Below are 25,378 nucleotides of genomic sequence, written 5' to 3'. Positions count from 1 at the left end.
AGCCTGGAAGCGACTCAGGAATCCCCCTAGCCAGGTGTGGTTGAAAGCCTTCCCTTCTGCACTGTGTTGTAGTCCCTTGCTGCCTTAGGCCTCACACAAGGTCCTCACGTTGTCTCTGTCTCTTTTAGTGGTAGGACACTACCTGCATGGCAGGTAACTCGAGCCTTTTTACATGGTCTCTAAGGATGACTCATGGCTCTATCTGTTACTGTGCCTCCGGGTGTTAATGGTGGACAGGTGACCGGCAATCTCCTGTCCGCCGGTTTCTGCCGTGGGTCATAGAGTTACCCTCACAACCTCAGTCTTCTGGCTACAGGAATTCTGCCCTACAGCATGGAGGAAGCTCAGTCGCAGCTTCCCTCCAGCTCTTTACTCTCCTTTGCTTCTCTTCCCTGACAGTATCCTACAGACTGCTCTGTTTTTCTTTCTCCTTACAGGAGCTGCAGATCCACAGGTCTGCACGGCACCAGATTTCCTCTCTCAGACTCTGTCTGCTTCCACTCTCCTCACTCTCCTCTCACAATCTAACTAACTCCTCCCTCAGGCCAGAATATTTATATCTAGGGAATCTCCCCCTTCTGGCATGGACTCAGAACAGTGTTGTATGTGCTGGTTACCCGTTAAAGGGATCCTTCCTCACTTCCAAGCATGGCATCACTCTCCCCGTGAAGAAAGCAATGCCACTGTAACAAAAGGTTAACTTGGAGTGTTACAGGGGTGCATGGAAGAAATTATTGATCCTAGAGGCAATATGAAGTAGCAACCTAACCGTCACAGGATTCAAAATGTTAATTATTTTATAAGAACCTATGAATTTAGGAGCAAGTAGATTTTTTGAGGACAACCACCCAAAAGACAGGAGCCTTCTTATGTTTGTGGTTAGCACATCTCTTGGCCCGATCAACAGCTACCAAAAAGACTCCTTTTGACCTTCCAGACCTTAGTTAATCTGGAAGATAATCCCTCTTCCTCTGTCATGGAGGATTGCACCCCAGAAAAGTTCCCAAACAGTGGATGAAAACCCCTGCAGCAAAAAAATGCGAGGTTCCAGTAGCTGTAAAGGAACGGTTCCTAAGAACAAGCTCGGCAAAGTACAGAAATTCCACCCAATCTTCCTATTTAGAAGAAACAAAACCTGTTAAACACTGCTATACCTCCTGGTTCATCCTTTCAGTTTTTAGATTAATCTCTGGATGATAGCCTGAGGAAATTGTCAGCTTGATACTCAGTCTGGAGCACAAACTAAGCCAAATGCTAAGAAATGTAACCCTTTTATCAGAAATGTTTAAAAAAAAACAAAAAAAACCACAGCGACTGCAGAGGTGGATGGCCGTATATGACCCTTAGCCAGACTCTTTTGAATATAGTCTGTTAAGGCCATCCTCCCTGGAAGGGGTTAAATAAATGAGATTTCGGCATTTTATCTCCTAGTATGGAGTCGATAGCACAATCATATGCCGCCATATACCGCTCTGGCAAAAATTAAGAGACCACTGCAACATGTTAAGTTTGTCTGATTTTTCTCTTTATAGGTATATTTTTGAGTAAAATGTAAATTGTTCTTTTGTTCTGTGACCTTCTGACAACACGTCTCCGAAGTTCCAAGCAATACATTTTGTATTTTTTTCCTGACAAACAAAAATGGTCAAAATTACAAAAAAAACCCCACTACTTTCAAACCTCAAATAATGCAAAGAAAACAAGTTCATAATCATTTAGAAACAACAATACTAATGTTTTAACTCAGGAAGAGTTCAGAAATAAGTATTGTGTGGAATAACCATGATTTTTAATCACAGTTTTCATCCGTCTTGGCATGCTTTCCACCAGAGGTTTTCAATGGGGTTCAGGTCTGGAGATTGGGCTGCCCATGACAGGGTTTTGATGTGGTGGTCTCTTCATTTTTGCCAGGGCTGTATTAGACGTCCGGTAACTGGTGACAATTCCCTCATGTGTGGGGTCTATTTGTCTCCAAGCAGAGAAATCACACGTTACAGTCCACACATAACACTGTGTAGAAAAGGCGGCGCGGGGTAATTGTGCCAGTAGTGAGGGGGAATAATGGCGGAAATGTCACTGACTGAGGAGAAGTTCCCATGTAGGGTCTACACTCCAGATATCATTCACTGACACTGAGGCCCCTGATCATGTGACCCCTGACTCCTCCCCTCCTGTGACCTCATCACAGGTCCTGTGCACACAGAGCAGCCTGGAGTATATATATCTGTAGTGCGGCTCTGCAGGTGGAGGTAGGTGGTGGAGATTCCCCATTTCTTGGGGGGGACATTAACCCCTTCAGCGCGAAGACGCTTTTGGGGTCTCTGCGTTGTGTGAACAGTGACGTAACAGCTGTGGACAGAATTCGGCTTCGCTGGTTCCCAAGTCCTCAGACACCTGCAGGATGAGAGGACAGAAGCCCAGAGAAGTTCTCCCACAATGCGATGATTTCTCTCCTAGTTCCGCTCCAGCACAATAATGTAGATACTAGTGATGAGTGAGCATGCTCGGCACTTGATCCAGTATCATGTGTGGTTTGGCCCCGTATGTTTCACGGCCGACAGCCAATAAACATAGTTACATGGGTGGAATAACGACCTAGGTCCATCAAGATCCAGCTTTCTCCACCAATTGTTCATTTTGTCACTAATTTAACTATAACCCACAGTGTTACTTGTACTGAGGAAATCATCCAGCCATTTTTTAAAAGCTGTTATAGTGTCTGCCGTGCTAGGTGCGTTACTCTACACTTATCAATATTAAACTTCATTTGATCTTATCCAGATCATTTTTTACTATTGTAATTTCAAGGTCAGATTTTAGTATCCTACTGTCACAGGGTCCTTCTCCGGTACCACACAATCAACAGAGCAAGAGAGTAGTCACCAATTCCAAGACCTTTATTTAGGCAAAACACAAAAGGTCTATATATACTATCCATCACACAAAGGATAAAATATTCCAGAACACGAATGCATTTCAGTAAAGGTACCTTCACACTAAACGACATAACAACGATAACGATAGCGATCCGTGACGTTGCAGCGTCCTGGATAGCGATATCGATGTGTTTGACACGCAGCAGCGATCTGGATCCTGCTGTGATATCGCTGGTCGTTGAAGAAAGTCCAGAACTTTATTTGGTCGTCAGATCGGCGTGTATCGTTGTGTTTGACACCAAAAGCAACGATGCCAGCGATGTTTTACAATGGTAACCAGGGTAAATATCGGGTTACTAAGCCCAGGGCCGCGCTTAGTAACCCGATATTTACCCTGGTTACCATTGTAAAAGTAAAAAAAAAAAACACTACATACTCACCCTCTGATGTCTGTCACGTCCACCGGCGTCCGCGCTGCTGCTCAGAGCTTCCTGCACTGTGTCAGCGCCGGCTGGCCGGAAAGCAGAGCACAGCGGTGACGTCTTTCCGGCTGGCGCTTACACAGTGCAGAGAAGCACAGCGCCGGGGGACAGACACCGGAATGTAAGTATGTAGTGTTTGGTTTTTTTACGTTTACGCTGGTAACCAGGGTAAACATCGGGTTACTAAGCGCGGCCCTGTGCTTAGTAACCCGATGTTTACCCTGGTTACCAGTGGACTTCGCATAGTTGGTCGCTGGAGAGCTGTCTGTGTGACAGCTCTCCAGCGACCACACAGCGACGCTGCAGCGATCGGCATCGTTGTCGATATCGCTGCAGCGTCGCTTAGTGTGAAGGTACCTTAACAGGATAAAAGTCCAACAATCCAGCACAGAGGATAACAATCCATATTCCCTTCTTTCTCTCTGATATGCTCTTCACATCATGGTTCCACATCAGACTGATCTCTGTGTCTCACCTCATTCACAGGCCAGGAGGGGGAAGGTCCCAGGGGCTCATTGTTTCAACAAGCTAGGTCAACATGTCATTAGCATATTAGCAAACAACACTATTCACTGACCCTGTGGAGAGATAACAATACAGAAGTGTGGGGAGAATATCAGAGGGCAAATAACAACTGATCCTACAAGATACAGTAACACCATGATAATCAGTAAAATAGAAATATACACAAAATGATACCTACATAACATATCACACCATCACACCTACATAGTTTGGTGTCGTCAGCAAAGACTGACACTTTACTCTCAATCCCATCTGCAAGGTCATTAATGAAGAGGTTAAAAATAATTGATCCTAGCACAGATCCACTGCTGACTATATCCTATTTAGAGAACGTACCATTTATGATAATAACTCTTTGTTTCCTGTCATTTAGCCAATTCCTTACCCATCTGCATATAGTTCCCCCAGTCCTTGCTTCTGTAGCTTCAGTATAAGGCTGTTATGTGGTACAGAATTAAATGTCTTTGCAAAGTTCAGATAAATCACATCATTACCAACATCCAGATTTGCACTCACCTCATAGAAATACAACATGTTAGTTAGACAAGACTTATCTTTCATGAGACCATGCTGGTTGTCAGATATATTATTCTCTGCAATATATATCTCTGCAGGTCATCTCTTATGATGCCCTAAACATTTTTGCACACTATTGATGTCAGACCAGACGGTAGTTACCTGGATCCACCTTCTTACCTTTCTTAAATATCAGTACCACATCAGCCATCTTCCAATGTTCAAATTGCTCAGACACATGAGTACTTCTTTTTGTGTTTATCTATTATTTCAGATGGTGAACTTGAATTTTTGCCTCGTTGAATGATAACTGAAACAGACGGTTCATTTTTGAACATGGATAAAAAGTGCCTGTTTAATATCTCAGCCTTTTGTTTGTCTTCTATAACAATTATCTTGTTATTATCATTTTTAAGGGGCCGAAATTATATTTTTTTCCCCTTGGCATTGATTAATGTAGAGACACGGGGGGTCAGCGGTGCTCTGGTTCGCAAGCCGAAACTACATGGACTAGGGATCATCCTAACGAACGCCCACTCTCCTTTTACCATGGGCGTAATACTACTCAGACAGCACAGAGTGAGGGTAAAAGAGTGTGGCAATAATTTATTTAACCACAAAACAGGCAAATAATACATAGAATAGTCCCAGCAAAATACTCAATATAGTGCACATTACAGAGTCTCACCTTTCCGCTGACTCACCAGGATAAGAGCAGCTGTTACTTCAGAGCTTCCAGGGCCGACGACCCCACCTGTGGCACGCACACAGGGGAGGTAATGACAAGCTTAGGAAGATGAATGAGCGTGTTAATGTGGATATAATCTGTGCTGCTGACTAGATGTAGGTCCAGACGTATCTCACATAAAGAGAGGTGGTTTAATCAACGTGTTTCGAAGTCTAAGCGACTAGGATACTGTCTTATATATAAAAATTTCAAATAACGGCGCCATTGGCATCACCTGACAAACAGACAATGTCAGAGTTCACAGATACAGCACATGACATATTCAAGAATTCATGTATATTTGAGTAAAGTATTTAAGCATTGAAATTTCATGGTATTAACCAAATTTTCCTATTCCATAGTGCAAAGATGAAAAAAGAAAAATTTGGATAATACCATGAAATTTCAATGTTTAAATATTTGCTTGTCAGGTGATCTCATTGGTGCCGTTATTTGAAATTTTGTATATATAAGACAGTATCCTACTTCTGACTCTGTATTCGCATGGTATTTCCTGATGGAAGAAGTCGCTTAGACTTCGAAATGCGCTGAATAAACCACCTTTACAATAGTTAGCAAGGCCGAAGAAAGACATTTCGTCAGAATAAATCCCCAAAAATAACTCTATTATAAACCAATAATACTAGAAATATATTGCACAGGGGATATGGCAGCCAATTCCCCCAAGAAGAATCCTGGAAACACAGAATTAGAAATTATTCTTTCTTCGCAGTTTCTATAGGACTTAATACATTCCTGATTCCGGAGAGTAATAGAAATACGGCAGAAAACAGAGGAAGAAAGGTCAGAGATGAAGCTTCATAGAAAGACATTGAAGTTACAGATGCCATTTAACCCTTTCTGGGAAAGTGATTCCAGCACTTCACCAAGTAAATCCCATGAGAACTGTAGCAGGTAAAGACCCCAATATCCACAGGTGTCCCTTCTAATTGGGGGGAAACTGTCACCCCTAATAATCCTCAGACAGTTCTGACAAACACAGAAAAGTGCCCCTTTATGGAGGTGACAGAAAGTCTGTTTAGTCACTTTAGCTTCACAGTATCAGAGCTTACAAAAGAAAAATAACCCCCGTAAAACTGGAATACTTTATTAGATAATGCACTAAAACCAAAAAACCCTATCAAAAAGTCAGTATTTCCAGGGGAGAAAAATATATATAATATAATCCCCCGTATTAGTTTATAAATACTGGTAAGATACCACACCCACAATATTATTTGAATATCCAATAAAAAAAGTGATATAACACTAGTGACCAATAATAGCTGTAAGGGTGTATATATATATAAGTGCACTATCCCTCACAGCTACACAAAAACCCTAGAGAATGATACTACCTAGATGCGGAGGTTGGCACCCTAAGAAGAATAACGAGAATGGCGCCCCCGCTCGTATGATGACTATCCCTGGTCTCCTACTGTCTCCCTATAAGGGATAGAATTGGAAACAGAAGGCCAGGTGGCTGGTAATAACGTGTGACACTATATGATACCAGCTATACAGCATTTCAGGCCCAACCCCCAACATGTGATGTAAGGTTAAAGGATAGTTGTACTGACTAAAATATCACCAAATAGAACACAAAGAAAACAAATAACATCGGTATATAACCAGCACAAGCCTGGGTTGGTTAATAATATAGTCTAGAGGATACATATAAAATATGCAACCAACACTGTCAGAGACTGACTGATAATCACTAAAAAATACTCATACCACATGATACATAACAAAACACAACACGCCACCACATACACCTGGAAATAGATTGTCATAAACTGATAAGGTCAGCCAAATGAGAAATGCAGTTTTAGAACAAGAGATACATTTATGATAGTAATAGTATACTCATCTATTGCACTAGTAATCCCCAGCCGATCATTCATCCAGGAATAGTGGCTCACAAACTGACTCAGAGCGAGCAAAATCTCCAAAACACCTCTCGACGTGTTTCCCCCACATGCCTGGGTTCATCAGGAGAGTACAGATAACAACATGGCAGTATATAGGTATACAAAAAGATAGGGCTGCAGTGATTTACCTGTGGGTACGGCTTAAATAGATAAGCTCACAGCAAGGAAAGAAAGGACTTCCTGTTTGGTGATTAAAACATAACCGTCACTTAGATCATACCATAGTCATGATAGCGCCAGGTAAAACCCCATAAGACGCCATGATAGTGAAGTCCAAAATGGACCCACACAGAAATGAAGAGCGCTGACACACTCTAGCGGTAAATAGACCGGAAATACGGGACAAAACCATGAATCACAGCGCATGCGCCGAAAAATAGAGAAAAAGCCCGCAATGGACTACAGAGCGCAAGCGCACCCAGTACACCCTATCAAGGGAAGATATCAACCAGCGTTTCAGCACCACAGCCAAGGGGAGAACGCATGCGCAAAAAGTATAAGGGCTATTAAGGCAGCGAATAAAAAGACACCCTGACAAATACAGATAAAGAAGGCACATGCACTGAATCATAGGTATGCTACCATATTAAAAGGGGCAGTATAATACATGCCTCAATGAGAAACTATACAAGATAAATAAATAAACAAAGATATATGCAATATTAAATATGCGATACAGCCAAAACAGGTAAGTAACCAGATACTAAAGAAGAATCGTATAGTGATACAGTAATAATAATATAATATCACCATCCCATAACCCTGCAAAAAAAAACCCAATCCAAACCACAAGTACCTGCAAAATAAATAAATGATATAATATGATAAACAAACATAAATAAGTGATACAGTACGGGTAATATAACCCGATTGAGAAAAGTGGCTAGTAATAATGGATTACCGAATCAAAGAAAACAGCAGTAATTTTGCTGCTCATTTAAGCCATTCGGTACAAGAGTTCGCAGCCTAAAAATCCATTGACACTCCTTTTGAAGGAGTAACTTGTCCAAATTACCACCTCGTGGGTTACGCCGCACGACCTCAAGGACACAAAAGGAAATTGCTCTGTTGTCATTCAAATGGACTAATCTGACGTGTTTCGCTATCGGTGTATCCCGGTTATGTTTAATGTCACCCAGGTGTTCACCAATGCGTCTCCGCAGCTCTCTTTTAGTTTTACCAACGTAATTAAGTGGACACAAACAGGTCGCCATATACACCACTCCCTCCGATTTACAATTAGCGAAATCTCTCATATAGTAGATTTTGTCTGATGTGGTACTCTTGAAGGTTTTCTCCTTTCTAACCCATGAACAAAATTTACAACCCCCACACCTAAAGGTGCCACAGGGTTTGTGGTCCAGCCAGGTGCCAGATGCTTTAGGACGATCATAGAAGCTGTGAACCAATCGATCCTTGATGGACCTACCCTTTTTGTATGTAATTTTAGGGGTGGATTGTTGTGGATTCTGTTTGTGGGCTCCCTCTGGTGGTTGCAACTGGTACTGGGTGACTTTGGTGGGTTGCGGTTTCTGGTTTCCACCTGTCCATCAGAGGCTGGGTGTTTCCTATTTAACCTGGCCTTTCTGTCATTTCCTCGCCGGCTATCAATGTATTCAGATGTGCTCAGTTTGGTTCCTGACTACCTGCTCACAGATTTACAGGATAAGCTAAGTTCTGATTTTCAGTTGTTTGGTTTTTTGTCCAGCTTGCTTATTATGATTCTATGCTGGCTGGTGGCTCTGGTGGACTGAGGTTCTCCCCATGTGCCATGAGTTGGCACATGGGTTCTTGTAATCTCAGGATGGTTTTTGATTAGGGTTTTTTGCTGACCGCTCAGTCCCCTTTTGTGTCATTCTGCTTTCTAGTTACAGCGGGCCTCAAATTTGCTGGACCTATTTTCATCTCTATGTGCGTGCCTTCCTCTCGTTTCACCGTCGATACATGTGGGGGGCAACTGTACCTTTTGGGGTTCATTCCTCTGGAGGCAAGTTAGGTCTTTATTTCCTCTGCAGTGCTAGTTAGCTCTTAGGCTGGTGCGTGGCGTCTAGAATCAACGTAGGCACGCTCCCTGGCTATCTCTAGTTGTGTTTGTCAGCTGTAGGGCAGCGGTCAGCCCAGGTTCCATCACCCTAGAGCTCGTCCGTTATTTATTTCTACTTTGCTTGTCCAGTGCTATCCCTAGCCATTGGGATTCATGACAGTATAGCCGGCCCACAAAGTGTTAATTGTTTGGGCTGAAGCAGGAGAAAAAGAAGTGTTTAAAGGGAACCTGTCACCACGTTTTTGGAAGATGGGATAAAAATAGCGTTAAATAGGGGCAGAGGTGGGCGTTACATTAGTGTGTGTGTTATGCGTTTATTACCCACCTAAGTTGCCGAAATAACTTTGCAAAGTCTCCGTTTTCGCCTGTCAATCAGGCTGGTCAGGTCACATGGGCGTGGTGTCTTCACCCAGATTTGGCGTAGTTTTCCGTTGGTGGCGTAGTGGTGTGCGCATGCCCAAAGTCCGGAATCCTCTTCCAGGGGATTTAAAATAGCGCGGTGTTCGTTATTGCATTGGTGATCGGTGGGCGCGGCCATCTTCCTTTGGCCGCGCGTGCGCAGAAGCGGCGCTCTGCTGGCCGCGGCTTCAGGAAAATGGCCGCGGGATGCCGCGCGTGCGCAGATGGATATCGCGGCGGCCATTTTCCTGAAGCCGCGGCCAGCAGAGCGCCGCTTCTGCGCACGCGCGGCCAAAGGAAGATGGCCGCGCCCACCGATCACCAATGCAATAACGAACACCGCGCTATTTTAAATCCCCTGGAAGAGGATTCCGGACTTTGGGCATGCGCACACCACTACGCCACCAACGGAAAACTACGCCAAATCTGGGGGAAGACAACGCCCATGCGACCTGACCAGCCTGATTGACAGGCGAAAACGGAGACTTTGCAAAGTTATTTCGGCAACTTAGGTGGGTAATAAACGCATAACAAACACACTAATGTAACGCCCACCTCTGCCCCTATTTAACGCTATTTTTATCCCATCTTCCAAAAACGTGGTGACAGGTTCCCTTTAAGGGAAATTTTTTTTTTTTTTTCCCTTCAGAGTTTTGCTGCCTAGCCCTTAATTGCTGTCTAGCTGCTTCTCACCTCCTCTTAACCCTTGAATGGCTCTGATCTTAGCTGTTTAACATGGATGTCCAGAGTTTGGCTTCCAGCCTGAGTAATCTCACTGTAAAGGTTCAAAACATACAGGATTTTGTTGTTCACACTCCCATGTCTGAACCTAGAATTCCTATTCCAGAGTTCTTTTCTGGAGATAGATCTACCTTCCTGAATTTCAGGAACAATTGTAAATTGTTTCTTTCTTTAACCCCTTCACCCCCGGAGCTTTTTCCGTTTTTCCGTTTTCGTTTTTCGCTCCCCTCCTTCCCAGAGCCATAACTTTTTTATTTTTCCGTCAATTTGGCCATGTGAGGGCTTATTTTTTGCGGGACGAGTTGTACTTTTGAACGACATCATTGGTTTTAGCATGTCGTGTACTAGAAAATGGGAAAAAAATTCCAAGTGCAGTGAAATTGCAAAAAAAGTGCAATCCCACACTTGTTTTTTGCTTGCCTATTTTGCTAGGTTCACTAAATGCTAAAACTGACCTGCCATTATGATTCTCCAGGTCAGTACGAGTTCATAGACACCTAACATGACTAGGTTATTTTTCACCTAAGTGGTGAAAAAAAATTCCAAACTTTGCAAAAAACAAAACAAAACAAAATTGCGCCATTTTCCGATACTCGTAGCGTCTCCATTTTTCGTGATCTGGGGTCAGGTGAGGGCTTATTTTTTGCGTGCCGAGCTGGCGTTTTTAATGATAGCATTTTGGTGTAGATACGTTCTTTTGATCGCCCGTTATTGCATTTTAATGCAATGTCGTGGCGACCAAAAAAACGTAAATCTGGCGTTTCGAATTTTTTTCTCATTACGCCATTTAGCGATCAGGTTAATGATTTTTTTTAATTGATAGATCGGGCGATTCTGAACGCGGCGATACCAAATATGTGTAGGTTTTTTTTTTTTTTTATTGATTTATTTTGATTGGGGCGAAAGGGGGGTGATTTAAACTTTTATGTTTTTTTTATTTTTTTCACATTTTTAAAAACTTTTTTTTTTTACTTTTGCCATGCTTCAATAGCCTCCATGGGAGGCTAGAAGCAGGCACAGCCCGATCGGCTCTGCTACATAACAGCGATCATCAGATCGCTGTTATGTAGCTAAAATGCAGGTGTGCTGTGAGCGCCGACCACAGGGGGGCGCTCACAGCCACCGGCAATCAGTAACCATAGAGGTCTCAAGGACCTCTATGGTTACAATGGAGGAGCATCGCCGACCCCCGATCATGTGACAGGGGTCGGCGATGCGCTCATATCCGGCCGCACGGCCGGATGCGGTAGTTAAATGCCGCTGTCTGCATTTGACAGCGGCATTTAACTAGTTAATAGCGGCGGGTGATCGCGATTTCACCCGCCGCTATTGCGCGCACATGTCAGCTGTAAAAAACAGCTGACATGTCGCGACTTTGATGTGCGCTCACCGCCGGAGCGCACATCAAAGCGGGGGTCCCGACATGTGACGTACTATACCGTCACATGTCGGGAAGGGGTTAAAATCTCGCTCCTCTGGAGACCCTGCTCAACAGGTCAAGATTGTAATATCTTTCCTACGGGGCGACCCTCAGAATTGGGCATTTGCATTGGCACCAGGGGATCCTGCATTGCTCAGTGTGGATGCGTTTTTTCTGGCACTGGGATTGCTTTATGAGGAACCTAACCTGGAGATTCAGGCTGAAAAGGCTTTATTAGCCCTCTCTCAGGGGCATGATGAAGCGGAAATATATTGTCAAAAATTTCGTAAATGGTCGGTGCTTACTCAGTGGAATGAGTGTGCCCTGGCTGCTAACTTCAGAAATGGTCTTTCTGAGGCCATTAAGGATGTTATGGTGGGGTTCCCTGCGCCTACAGGTCTGAATGAGTCTATGGCTATGGCCATTCAGATTGATCGGCGTTTACGGGAGCGCAAACCTGTGCACCATTTGGCGGTGTCTTCTGAACAGGCACCTGAGACTATGCAATGTGATAGAATTCAGTCCAGAAGTGAACGGCAAAATTATAGGCGGAAAAATGGATTGTGTTTTTATTGTGGTGATTCAGCTCATGTTATATCAGCATGCTCTAAACGCACAAAAAAGGTTGATAAATCTTTTGCTATTGGTACTCTGCAGTCTAAGTTCATTTTGTCTGTGACTCTGATTTGTTCACTGTCTTCCATTTCCGTCGATGCCTATGTGGATTCGGGCGCTGCCCTGAGTCTTATGGATTGGTCATTTGCCAAACACTGTGGTTTTAGTCTGGAGCCTCTGGAAGTTCCTATTTCTCTGAAGGGAATTGACTCTACACCATTGGCTATGAATAAGCCGCAGTATTGGACACAAGTGACCATGCGCATGACTCCCGTTCATCAGGAGGTGATTCGCTTCCTTGTACTGTATAATTTACATGATGTACTAGTGCTTGGTCTGCCATGGTTACAAGCTCATAATCCTGTCCTGGACTGGAAAACAATGTCTGTGTTAAGCTGGGGATGTCAGGGGGTTCATGATAATGCACCTCTGATTTCAATCGCTTCATCTACTCCTTCTGAGATCCCTGCGTTTTTGTCTGACTATCGGGATGTTTTTGAGGAGCCTAAGCTCAATTCGCTCCCTCCTCATAGAGATTGTGACTGTGCTATTGAATTGATTCCTGGCAGTAAGTTCCCTAAGGGTCGTTTATTTAATCTGTCAGTGCCAGAGCATACTGCTATGCGGAATTATATTAAGGAGTCCTTGGAAAAGGGACATATTCGTCCATCTTCGTCCCCTCTGGGAGCAGGTTTTTTTTTCGTGGCAAAAAAAGATGGTTCCCTGAGGCCTTGTATAGATTATCGCCTTTTGAATAAGATTACCGTCAAATATCAGTATCCATTGCCATTATTGACTGATTTGTTTGCTCGTATTAAGGGGGCTAGGTGGTTCACTAAGATAGATCTTCGCGGTGCGTATAATCTTGTGCGGATAAAACAGGGTGATGAGTGGAAAACCGCATTTAATACGCCTGAGGGCCATTTTGAGTATTTGGTAATGCCTTTTGGACTCTCCAATGCTCCGTCAGTCTTTCAGTCCTTTATGCACAATATTTTCCGTGAATATCTGGATAAGTTTATGATTGTGTATTTGGATGATATTTTGGTGTTTTCTGATGACTGGGAGTCTCATGTTCTACAGGTCAGGAAGGTGTTTCAGGTTCTGCAGGCCAATTCTCTGTTTGTGAAGGGCTCAAAGTGTCTCTTTGGAGTCCAGAAGATTTCTTTTTTGGGGTACATTTTTTCTCCTTCTACTATTGAGATGGATCCCGTCAAGATTCAGGCGATTTGTGACTGGACACAACCTACATCTGTTAAGAGTCTTCAGAAGTTCTTGGGGTTTGCTAATTTTTATCGTCGGTTCATTGCCAATTTTTCCAGTATTGTTAAACCTTTGACTGATTTGACTAAAAAGGGTGCTGATGTTGCTAATTGGTCTCCTGCGGCTGTGGAGGCCTTTCGGGAACTTAAGCGCCGGTTTTCTTCTGCTCCTGTGTTGTGTCAACCGGATGTTTCACTTCCTTTTCAGGTCGAGGTTGATGCTTCCGAGATTGGAGCGGGGGCGGTTTTGTCACAGAGAAGTTCTAATGGCTCGGTGATGAAGCCATGTGCATTCTTCTCTAGAAAATTCTCGCCCGCCGAGCGCAATTATGATGTGGGTAATCGGGAGCTTTTGGCCATGAAGTGGGCATTTGAGGAGTGGCGTCATTGGCTTGAGGGTGCTAGACATCGTGTGGTGGTCTTGACTGATCACAAGAATCTCATTTACCTTGAGTCTGCCAGGCGTTTGAATCCTAGACAGGCTCGTTGGTCGTTGTTTTTTTCTCGTTTCAATTTCGTGGTTTCATACCTGCCAGGTTCAAAGAATGTGAAGGCAGATGCCCTTTCCAGGAGTTTTGTGCCTGACTCTCCTGGAGACTCTGGGCCTACTGGTATCCTTAGGGATGGGGTAATATTGTCCGCCGTATCCCCAGACTTGCGACGTGCATTGCAGGAGTTTCAGGCGGATAAACCTGATCGTTGTCCACCAGAAAGACTGTTTGTTCCGGATGATTGGACCAGTAGAGTCATCTCCGAGGTCCATTCTTCTGTGTTGGCTGGTCATCCTGGAATATTTGGTACTAGAGACTTGGTGGCCAGGTCTTTTTGGTGGCCCTCCTTGTCAAGGGATGTGCGCACCTTTGTGCAGTCTTGTGAAGTGTGTGCTCGGGCTAAGCCTTGCTGTTCTCGGGCCAGTGGGTTGTTGCTATCCTTACCCATCCCGAAGAGGCCTTGGACGCACATTTCCATGGATTTTATTTCTGATCTCCCTGTTTCACAGAAAATGTCCGTTATCTGGGTTGTGTGTGACCGCTTTTCTAAGATGGTTCATTTGGTACCCTTGCCTAAGTTGCCTTCCTCCTCTGAGTTGGTCCCTTTGTTTTTTCAGAACGTGGTTCGTTTGCATGGGATTCCGGAGAATATCGTTTCTGACAGGGGATCCCAGTTTGTGTCTAGATTTTGGCGGACGTTTTGTGCTAAGATGGGCATTGATTTGTCTTTCTCGTCTGCATTCCATCCTCAGACGAATGGCCAGACGGAGCGAACTAATCAGACCTTGGAAACTTATTTGAGGTGTTTTGTTTCTGCTGATCAAGATGACTGGGTTGCCTTTTTGCCACTGGCCGAATTTGCCCTTAATAATCGGGCTAGTTCGGCTACTTTGGTCTCTCCTTTTTTTTGTAATTCGGGGTTTCATCCTCGTTTTTCCTCTGGTCAGGTGGAGTCTTCGGATTGTCCTGGAGTGGACGTGGTGGTGGACAGGCTACATCAGATTTGGAATCAGGTGGTGGACAATTTGAAGTTATCTCAGGAGAAGACTCAGCAGTTTGCTAATCGCCGTCGCCGTGTGGGTCCCCGTCTTCTTGTTGGGGACTTGGTGTGGTTATCTTCTCGTTTTGTCCCTATGAAGGTCTCTTCTCCTAAGTTCAAGCCTCGGTTCATCGGTCCTTATAGGATCTCGGAGATTCTTAACCCTGTATCTTTTCGTTTGAATCTCCCAGCATCGTTTGCTATTCATAATGTGTTCCATCGGTCGTTATTGCGGAGGTATGAGGTGCCCGTTGTTCCTTCGGTTGAGCCTCCTGCTCCGGTGCTGGTGGAGGGAGAATTGGAGTATGTTGTTGAGAAGATCTTGGATTCTCGTGTTTCCAGACGTAAACTCCAGTATTTGGTTAAGTGGAAGGGTTATGGTCAGGAGGATAATTCCTGGGTGGTCGCCTCTGATGTTCATGCGACTGATTTGGTCCGCGCCTTCCATAGAGCTCATCCTGATCGCCCTGGGGGTTCTCGTGAGGGTTCGGTGACCCCTCCTCAAGGGGGGGGTACTGTTGTGGATTCTGTTTGTGGGCTCCCTCTGGTGGTTGCAACTGGTACTGGGTGACTTTGGTGGGTTGCGGTTTCTGGTTTCCACCTGTCCATCAGAGGCTGGGTGTTTCCTATTTAACCTGGCCTTTCTGTCATTTCCTCGCCGGCTATCAATGTATTCAGATGTGCTCAGTTTGGTTCCTGACTACCTGCTCCCAGATTTACAGGATAAGCTAAGTTCTGATTTTCAGTTGTTTGGTTTTTTGTCCAGCTTGCTTATTATGATTCTATGCTGGCTGGTGGCTCTGGTGGACTGAGGTTCTCCCCATGTGCCATGAGTTGGCACATGGGTTCTTGTAATCTCAGGATGGTTTTTGATTAGGGTTTTTTGCTGACCGCTCAGTCCCCTTTTGTGTCATTCTGCTTTCTAGTTACAGCGGGCCTCAAATTTGCTGGACCTATTTTCATCTCTATGTGCGTGCCTTCCTCTCGTTTCACCGTCGATACATGTGGGGGGCAACTGTACCTTTTGGGGTTCATTCCTCTGGAGGCAAGTTAGGTCTTTATTTCCTCTGCAGTGCTAGTTAGCTCTTAGGCTGGTGCGTGGTGTCTAGAATCAACGTAGGCGCGCTCCCTGGCTATCTCTAGTTGTGTTTGTCAGCTGTAGGGCAGCGGTCAGCCCAGGTTCCATCACCCTAGAGCTCGTCCGTTATTTATTTCTACTTTGCTTGTCCAGTGCTATCCCTAGCCATTGGGATTCATGACAGTGGATGGAACAAAATATAAAATAAAACCTGGCACTCAACTTTTTAAACTGGAAATATATTTATTATCAGCAACAAAAAACGTTTCGGTCCCGAACTGGACCTTCATCAGTTACTGAAAGTGCAAATCAAACAATATACAACAATATGAAATAATGTACAGAAACAAACAAGTTGAAATAAACAAAAGTATCTACAAAGTGGGACCTCCAGTATACATAAGATATGGCAAAATAGCTATTCAGATAATGCAAAAAACATTCAGAACCGTCCAATACTGGCACAATACTGGCTAGGGTGGTGGATGGCTTTATATATTGAGAGTGAGAGGATAGTTACATACCGTGCTATGAAGGATATGTGGGAAAAACGTGCCCGTATGAGCAGATGATAATTAATTTTCTGAAAATAGAGGTTCAAATATATAAGTGATAGGCCAGGAAGTGTAATGATTGAAAAGGAGCAGGACATACCCATAAGGAAGTAGGTAGTTAACCTATGTGGGTCTGTATGGACAAAACACCTACTGGGTATAAGGTGTAGAATAGGTTAAATAAAAGACATAGGTATACGTGACCGGCGAGTGTAAAGGGTTACCTTACCGTATGAGAATAGCGTGGCTGACGCGGTGTCCACCGCTAGTCTGACGCCATGAACGCTGGTGATGTGCTTTATATGCAGGTAGTCCTAGAGCGCCTGTGTACCGCTAACCGGAAGTAGGCGTGTCCGGCGCGCAGTGATGTCAGCTGGGGCCGGGAACGACATAACCAGCATGGTGGTGCGTTCCAAGGGGCTGCTTATTTGCGTGTCACACTGAGGGGCGTGGCTAATAGAAGGAGGAACGACCTAACCAACATGGTGGTGCGTTCCAAGGAGCGCTTGCGTGTCACACTCAGGGGCCTGCCTAATGGGAGGCTATGTTTCCTTCTATTAGCCACGCCCCTCAGTGTGACACGCAAATAAGCAGCCCCTTGGAACGCACCACCATGCTGGTTATGTCGTTCCCGGCCCCAGCTGACATCACTGCGCGCCGGACACGCCTACTTCCGGTTAGCGGTACACAGGCGCTCTAGGACTACCTGCATATAAAGCACATCACCAGCGTTCATGGCGTCAGACTAGCGGTGGACACCGCGTCAGCCACGCTATTCTCATACGGTAAGGTAACCCTTTACACTCGCCGGTCACGTATACCTATGTCTTTTATTTAACCTATTCTACACCTTATACCCAGTAGGTGTTTTGTCCATACAGACCCACATAGGTTAACTACCTACTTCCTTATGGGTATGTCCTGCTCCTTTTCAATCATTACACTTCCTGGCCTATCACTTATATATTTGAACCTCTATTTTCAGAAAATTAATTATCATCTACTCATACGGGCACGTTTTTCCCACATATCCTTCATAGCACGGTATGTAACTATCCTCTCACTCTCAATATATAAAGCCATCCACCACCCTAGCCAGTATTGTTCCAGTATTGGACGGTTCTGAATGTTTTTTGCATTATCTGAATAGCTATTTTGCCATATCTTATGTATACTGGAGGTCCCACTTTGTAGATACTTTTGTTTATTTCAACTTGTTTGTTTCTGTACATTATTTCATATTGTTGTATATTGTTTGATTTGCACTTTCAGTAACTGATGAAGGTCCAGTTCGGGACCGAAACGTTTTTTGTTGCTGATAATAAATATATTTCCAGTTTAAAAAGTTGAGTGCCAGGTTTTATTTTATATTGTCATGGTGTTGGAACCTACCTGAGCACCTTTAGCGTAAAGGCAGTGCACACGTTTTTTCCATTTAAGTGGATGGAACAAAGTCCTTGAGATCAGGATCAGCCCTAAGGATCCCCCAATGCTTCTTTAGAATGTTTTGTACCACACATGATTTGTTGTCAAACATGCCAATAATTCTCGGGATTTCGGGTGTATCCACCTTAGGTGGCGGATGAAGTAAATCATGACGAGCACAACCAGTTGCATGCCTCCATGCCCCATCAAGGACCAGCCCAGGGTACCCTCTCTGACCAAATCTACACCTCAGGTCACGGGCCTGTTCCGTGAACTCATGGTTATCAGAACAGTTTCTCCTTATGCGTAAAAATTGGCCTTTGGGGATACCTTTACGCAAGGTACCTGGATGGAAACTATCCCATCTGAGGAGACCATTAGTGGATGTTGGTTTCCTAAAAGTTCTGGTGGACAGTCCACCCCTCTGATCCTTCCTTATGTTAAGGTCAAGAAAGTTGATGGACTCCTCCTGTATCTCCGATGTGAACCTCATGTTGATTTTATTATCATTAATGCACCGAATAAATTGATCAAACTCATCAATAGTGCCTGACCATATTATGAACACATCGTCGATAAATCTCGACCAAAACAAAATCTTAGGGAACCACCAGGCTTCTTCCACAAAAATAATGGTCTCCTCCCACCAGCCCAGGAAGAGGAACTCCCCATCGCCGTCCCCCTGAGCTGGTGGTAGGTCTTACCAAAAAAAAGGAAACAGTTATGATTTAAAATAAATGCCATGAGTTCAACCACGAACTTGTTATGTGGGATACACTGGGTGGCCCGAGTATTAAGGAAAAATTCCATCCCTCTGATGCCTGCCTCGTGGGGAATATTACTGTACAACGCTTCAACATCAATGGACGCTAAATAAGTATTAGTACCAATGTCAATATCCTCAAGTTTAGTAAGTAAATCCAAAGTGTCCCTCAAATATGAGGGCAATGAGATCACAAATGGACGGAGAATTTTATCTATGTAAATCCCCACATTCTGTCCCACAGAGCCAACCCCTGACACTATAGGGCGACCCTTAAGGGGCACAAGCCCCTTATGTATCTTTGGGAGACAGTAAAAGGCAGGCACCAGAGGGAGGGAAGGGGAAAGAAATTCAAATTCGTCTTTGGTTATCAACCTGAGGTCCAGGCCTCTAACAAGGATATCCATTAACGTGTCCATATATAATGGAGTTGGGTCCTTACTCAAAATTTCATATGTCTCTCTATCGTTTAGTACCAATTGACACATAGACATATACTGGTCATGATTCATTATAACCATATTGCCCCCCTTATCGGAGGGCTTGATTACAATATCTTTATTTTTCTCCAGTTCAGTTAGAGCCTCCATTTCTGACCTAGTGAGGTTAGACAACGGATCATTACCCCTATCATTTGGGTTTATCCTCAAAAGATCTTCCTCCACAACCTTGAGGAAAATGTCAATAGAATCCAATCCCCCCGCCGGGGGTACTCTGGTACTTTTACGTTTAAGGGACGTGAAAAGACTCAACCCATCATCACGTTCATTGTCCCTCAGTAAATCAGTCAAAACATCAACAGCTTCAAGGTCCTCAGCCGAGATACCCAAATTTTCACACCTTTCCCTATCCTTATCAAGATAAAACTTGTGCCACTTGAGTTTACGTGCGAACAGATTGATATCTTTAACCCAACCGAATACATCAAATTTAGTTGTGGGAACGAAATTAAGGCCTTTATATAACACATTACATTCCTCATATGATAGTTTATAATTGCTAAGATTCACAACTTGACTGGACCCCACAGGAACTAGACCATTCTGTTTCTCAGTGGATACCCGAGTGGGGCCCTCTGCTCCAAAAAAGGAGAGGAGGGTAAGGACGATGAAGGTCCAGGTACCGGCAACGACAAAGATGGATCGCTCACCATAACAGTTGGATTGTTTGTTTGGAAACCTCCTTGCATTTGCGTACCCATATTGGTGGGCCCCATAGGGGCATTCATATATGTATTGTGACCTTGCCATCTATGTCTCTGTCCTCTACCCCGTGTCCTCCCCCTCTGTCTCCACCTACTCCTCGAGTTCGATCTCTCCCTATCAGAGTTGTCTGTTTCTGATGATGAAATCTGAGTCCGATTATCACGTTGAGGATTCAAAAAATTATATGCCCTGTTTTCTTTAAACTCAGTAAAGTCCCTCGTAAATTGGAAGTGCTTCCTATCCCTAATATTCGCCTGAAACTTCTCCACAGAGGTTTGTAACAATGACTCCCTCCTTGTGAATTCAGGATCAGACTTAAATACCAAGGCTTTTTCTATGAGTTCTTCCAGGATTTTTAGGCTGCGAACTCTTTTACCGAATGGCTTAAATGAGCAGCAAAATTACTGCTGTTTTCTTTGATTCGGTAATCCATTATTACTAGCCACTTTTCTCAATCGGGTTATATTACCCGTACTGTATCACTTATCTATGTTTGTTTATCATATTATATCATTTATTTATTTTGCAGGTACTTGTGGTTTGGATTGGGTTTTTTTTTGCAGGGTTATGGGATGGTGATATTATTATTTTATTATTACTGTATCACTATACGATTCTTCTTTAGTATCTGGTTGCTTACCTGTTTTGGCCGTATCGCATATTTAATATTGCATATATCTTTGTTTATTTATTTATCTTGTATAGTTTCTCATTGAGGCATGTATTATACTGCCCCGGTTAATATGGTAGCATACCTATGATTCAGTGCATGTGCCTTCTTTATCTGTATTTGTCAGGGTGTCTTTTTATTCGCTGCCTTAATAGCCCTTATACTTTTTGCGCATGCGTTCTCCCCTTGGTTGTGGCGCTCAAATGCTGGTTGATATCTTCCCTTGATAGGGTGTACTGGGTGCGCTTGCGCTCTGTTGTCCACTGCGGGCTTTTTCTCTATTTTTCGGCGCATGCGCTGTGATTCATGGTTTTGCCCTGTATTTCCGGTCTATTTACCGCTAGAGTGTGTCAGCGCTCTTCATTTCCGTGTGGGTCCATTTTGGACTTCACTATCATGGCGTCTTATGGGGTTTTACCTGGCGCTATCATGACTATGGTATGATCTAAGTGACGGTTATGTTTTAATCGCCAAACAGGAAGTCCTTTCTTTCCTTGCTGTGAGCTTATCTATTTAAGCCGTACCCACAGGTAAATCACTGCAGCCCTATCTTTTTGTATACCTATATACTGCCATGTTGTTATCTGTACTCTCCTGATGAACCCAGGCATGTGGGGGAAACGCGTCGAGAGGTGTTTTGGAGATTTTGCTCGCCCTGAGTCACTTTGTGAGCCACTATTCCTGGATGAATGATCGGCTGGGGATTACTAGTGCAATAGATGAGTATACTAGTACTATCATAAATGTATCTCTTGTTCTAAAACTGCATTTCTCATTTGGCTGACCTTCTCAGTTTATGACAATCTATTTCCAGGTGTATGTGGTGGCGTGTTGTGTTTTGTTATGTATCATGTGGTATGAGTATTTTTTAGTGATTATCAGTCAGTCTCTGACAGTGTTGGTTGCATATTTTATATGTATCCTCTAGACTATATTATTAACCAACCCAGGCTTGTGCTGGTTATATACCGATGTTATTTGTTTTCTTTGTGTTCTATTTGGTGATATTTTAGTCAGTACAACTATCCTTTAACCTTACATCACATGTTGGGGGTTGGGCCTGAAATGCTGTATAGCTGGTATCATATAGTGTCACACGTTATTACCAGCCACCTGGCCTTCTGTTTCCAATTCTATCCCTTATAGGGAGACAGTAGGAGACCAGGGATAGTCATCGTACGAGCGGGGGCGCCATTCTCGTTATTCTTCTTAGGGTGCCAACCTCCGCATCTAGGTAGTATCATTCTCTAGGGTTTTTGTGTAGCTGTGAGGGATAGTGCACATATATATATACACCCTTACAGCTATTATTGGTCACTAGTGTTATACCACTTTTTCTATTGGATATTCAAATAATATTGTGGGTGTGGTATCTTACCAGTATTTATAAACTAATACGGGGGATTATATTATATATATTTTTCTCCCCTGGAAATACTGACTTTTTGATAGGGTTTTTTGGTTTTAGTGCATTATCTAATAAAGTATTCCAGTTTTACGGGGGTTATTTTTCTTTTGTAAGCTCTTTTGTCCTCCCCTCGGCAATATATTTTTTGAACAGTAAGCCCTTCATAGTATCAGCTCTAATCCAATGGTGAGAGAGCGATTTACCCTGAAGAGTCACAGATTGTGGGGTTGTTATATAATGTTATATTTAGGGGGTTTTGTGTTGTCTCCTTATAAGAATCACAATGGTTTTGTTCCTTTTCCGCTGACAGATACAAACGACCCAACTATGAAAGACTGGAACCAAGGAAACCTGTATTAAGGTACCTTCACACTCAGCAACTTTGCAACGAGAACGACAACGATCCGTGACGTTGCAGCGTCCTGGATAGTGATCTCGTTGTGTTTGACACGCAGCAGCGATCTGGATCCCGCTGTGCCATTGCTGGTCAGAGCTAGAAGTCCAGAACTTTATTTCGTCGTCAGGTCGGCGTGTATCGTCATGTTTGACATCAAAAGCAACGATGTCAGCAACGTTTTACATGGAGCTAACAACCTGCGAGAACGATAAGTGAGTCTCCGTTACGTCACTGGATCGCTCCTGCATCGTTCTGGAGTTGCTGTGTTTGACGTCTCTACAGCGATTTAAACAGCGATGCTCCAGTGATCGGCTCGTTGTCTATATGGCTGCAGCGTCGCTGAGTGTGACGGTACCTTTACTCTCATAGTACCGTGCCCCTTTCTTGGCCCCCAGACACAGTATAATGTTCCCACAGTATCCCCCACACATTATGATAGTACAAGATGTCCCACACAATATTCTTCCAACCAAACCACTAGATAATAAATCCTCACTTATCCCATTTTTGATACAGTACAGTGCCAGTTTCTTGGCCCCCCCACACACAGTATAATTTTTCCACAGTACCTGCATCCCCAATTTTTTAGGGTATTTTTCATGTAATACAAAGAAGCCTACAAAAAAAATCTAAAAAAACCTAATATAAAGAGAAAATAAAACTGTGTACATGGAGATATTGACGTCAAACAACTCCTGTCTTGTTGTTCTTACAAACAAGCTTTTATAAAAGCCCCAAACTTCTGTGTCTGAATCAGACATGAGATGTAACATGATAGAAGATTACAGTACGGGGAAGATGGGAAACAGTCATATAGACGGCTGGTGGTGATGGAGTAAGAGACGGACTTTGGCCAAATATGTTCCTAGAGCCGTAGTAGAAGATGAAGATGTCGTCCTCATCATGAAGTAGTTATTTCTCCTGTCACGTGTAATGAATATCTCCTGCAGTATTACTAATGCCAATTCCAGTGTCGGTAAATGAGACGAGAATTAGCGTTATGGAAGATGAGTCTATGAGGAACGTATTCAGCTGCCAACCCCGAGGAAGAAACTGCTTGTTGTCTGTTGCCTAAATACATAGGTTTTATTAGTAGACGTCAGGGAAGAACGCCGTATGTTGTAAAATAATAAAAAATACCATTGCTGCTTGGGTCCCCCGCCAGTCTCTGTATTTCCTAGTCATTCCCAACGAACTTGTGATTCCTACAGCCAATCAGTTGCTGAAGCAGTAAGAAACATAGCCAGTCATTGGGAGCATGAAGATGTCTTAGCCAGCAATTCAACTTATGTTCCAGTCCATAAAAGACTAGAGAATACAACATCTACAACCTGCAGTAACCACCGATCGACCAAACCGCTGCATGACCAGCTCTATCCTTACCTACTGTATTCTCACCCATCCCTTGTAGATTGTGAGCCTTCACGGGCAGGGTCCTCTCTCCTACTGTACCAGTTATGACTTGTATTGTTCAAGATTATTGTACTTGTTTTTATTATGTATACCCCTCCTCACTTGTAAAGCGCCATGGAATAAATGGCGCTATAACAATAAATAATAATAATCTACATGTTCTATCTCCTCATGTGTTTCCCTTATTATCTCCAGTAATTGTATTATTTCACAGGATTTTTATGATGTTACATCGGCTCATCTTCTCATTCAGGTTCCTACAATATCAGATCCTCTCAGTGAAGATCATCTATATAAGACAATTTTCCTGAATTACCCATCAAGAATGGATATGGACAGAGACAAGATGGGGGAGAGGATATTACACCTCACCCTAGAGATCCTCTTCCGGCTTACTGGAGAGGTGAGAGATTCTGATGACGTCACATTACCTCATTCTTATCTATGAGAATAACAGATGGACAGAACTGGAGAGGTGAGGACTCTGGAAATGTCTGTAGTGAAATTTATTAATGTGTCTCTCCATAACCAGAATTACACAGTAGTGAAGAAGACCTCTAGTGAGTGCTGTCAGGACCCTGTGTCTGAGGGATGGGGAAGACCCATGAGTCCAGTCCTAAGGCCTCCCTGTAACCCCCTGGTTTATGAGGATATCAATGACCAGAAGATCCTAGAACTCGCCTGCAAGATGATTGAGCTGATGACTGGAGAGGTGACTCTGCTGGGAATGTTGGAACATTATACAGTAATGCTATGAAGGGATCAGGGGATGACGGTATCATTGTATGTGTCAGGTTCCTGTAAGGTGTCAGGATGTCGCTGTCTATTTCTCCATGGAGGAGTGGGAGTATTTAGAGGGACACAAAGATGTATACAAGGAAATCATGATGGAGATTCCTCAACCCCTAACATCACCAGGTAATAGACAGGACTAAATGCACACAGCCTATAATTATCTGTATGTAAACAATGAATTCAGCCCTTGTATGTGTTTCCTTCAGATCTAAGCCAGTAAGAGGACAACACCAGAGAGATGTCCCCATCCTCTTCTTCCAGAGGACTGTAAACAAGAAGATCCCAATGTTCCTCAGTATCATCAGGTAGATGGAGAGAAGGTGTCATGAGATCTCCCCTATGATGTGTAGATGGCTGTGAAGGTCTTGTGCTCAGCTTTCTTTTATCCACCAATATTATATGTTTTATACTTGTGTAATGAGAATGGTGTAGATGGCAGGATTAGAGCTGATCATAGATGTGACTTCTCCATCTGTGTGTGACTTTTACAATATTTGTTTCAGGGTGAAGATCTGACCCCTATTAATACTGCAGAGACCTATGTGATGGGTGATAAGCGGTGTAAAGAGGAGATTCCCACATATGACTACCCAGGTGAG

The 25,378-nt window shown here is 43.6% G+C and overlaps 2 protein-coding genes across 2 annotated transcripts in view; both read left to right on the top strand.

Annotated features, from left to right (window-relative positions):
* The window catches only part of LOC143766619 (uncharacterized), a 134,436-nt gene that overhangs the window by 103,505 nt on the left and 5,553 nt on the right, over nt 1-25,378 (top strand). The window lies entirely within an intron of this gene.
* Nucleotides 2,187-24,984, top strand: LOC143766618 (gastrula zinc finger protein XlCGF66.1-like). The gene is made up of 4 exons (XM_077254424.1): nt 2,187-2,249; nt 24,238-24,387; nt 24,517-24,696; nt 24,779-24,984. Exons 2-4 carry the CDS (start codon nt 24,310-24,312, stop codon nt 24,917-24,919), a joined length of 399 nt encoding a protein of 132 aa, XP_077110539.1. The 5' UTR covers nt 2,187-2,249; nt 24,238-24,309; the 3' UTR covers nt 24,920-24,984.

This window comes from Ranitomeya variabilis, chromosome 4 (genome assembly GCF_051348905.1).
Source record: "Ranitomeya variabilis isolate aRanVar5 chromosome 4, aRanVar5.hap1, whole genome shotgun sequence".
Taxonomy (NCBI): Eukaryota; Metazoa; Chordata; class Amphibia; order Anura; family Dendrobatidae; genus Ranitomeya; species Ranitomeya variabilis.
Note: the sequence above shows the minus strand (reverse complement) of the source record. Positions and strands in the feature narration are given on the sequence as shown.

Coding starts and splice junctions, on each gene's coding strand:
- LOC143766618 (XM_077254424.1), top strand. CDS start 24,310: ATGGATATGGACAGAGACAAGATGGGGGAGAGGATATTACACCTCACC. Junction 24,388..24,516: donor TCTTCCGGCTTACTGGAGAG/GTGAGAGATTCT, acceptor CTCCATAACCAG/AATTACACAGTAGTGAAGAA. Junction 24,697..24,778: donor TTGAGCTGATGACTGGAGAG/GTGACTCTGCTG, acceptor TGTATGTGTCAG/GTTCCTGTAAGGTGTCAGGA.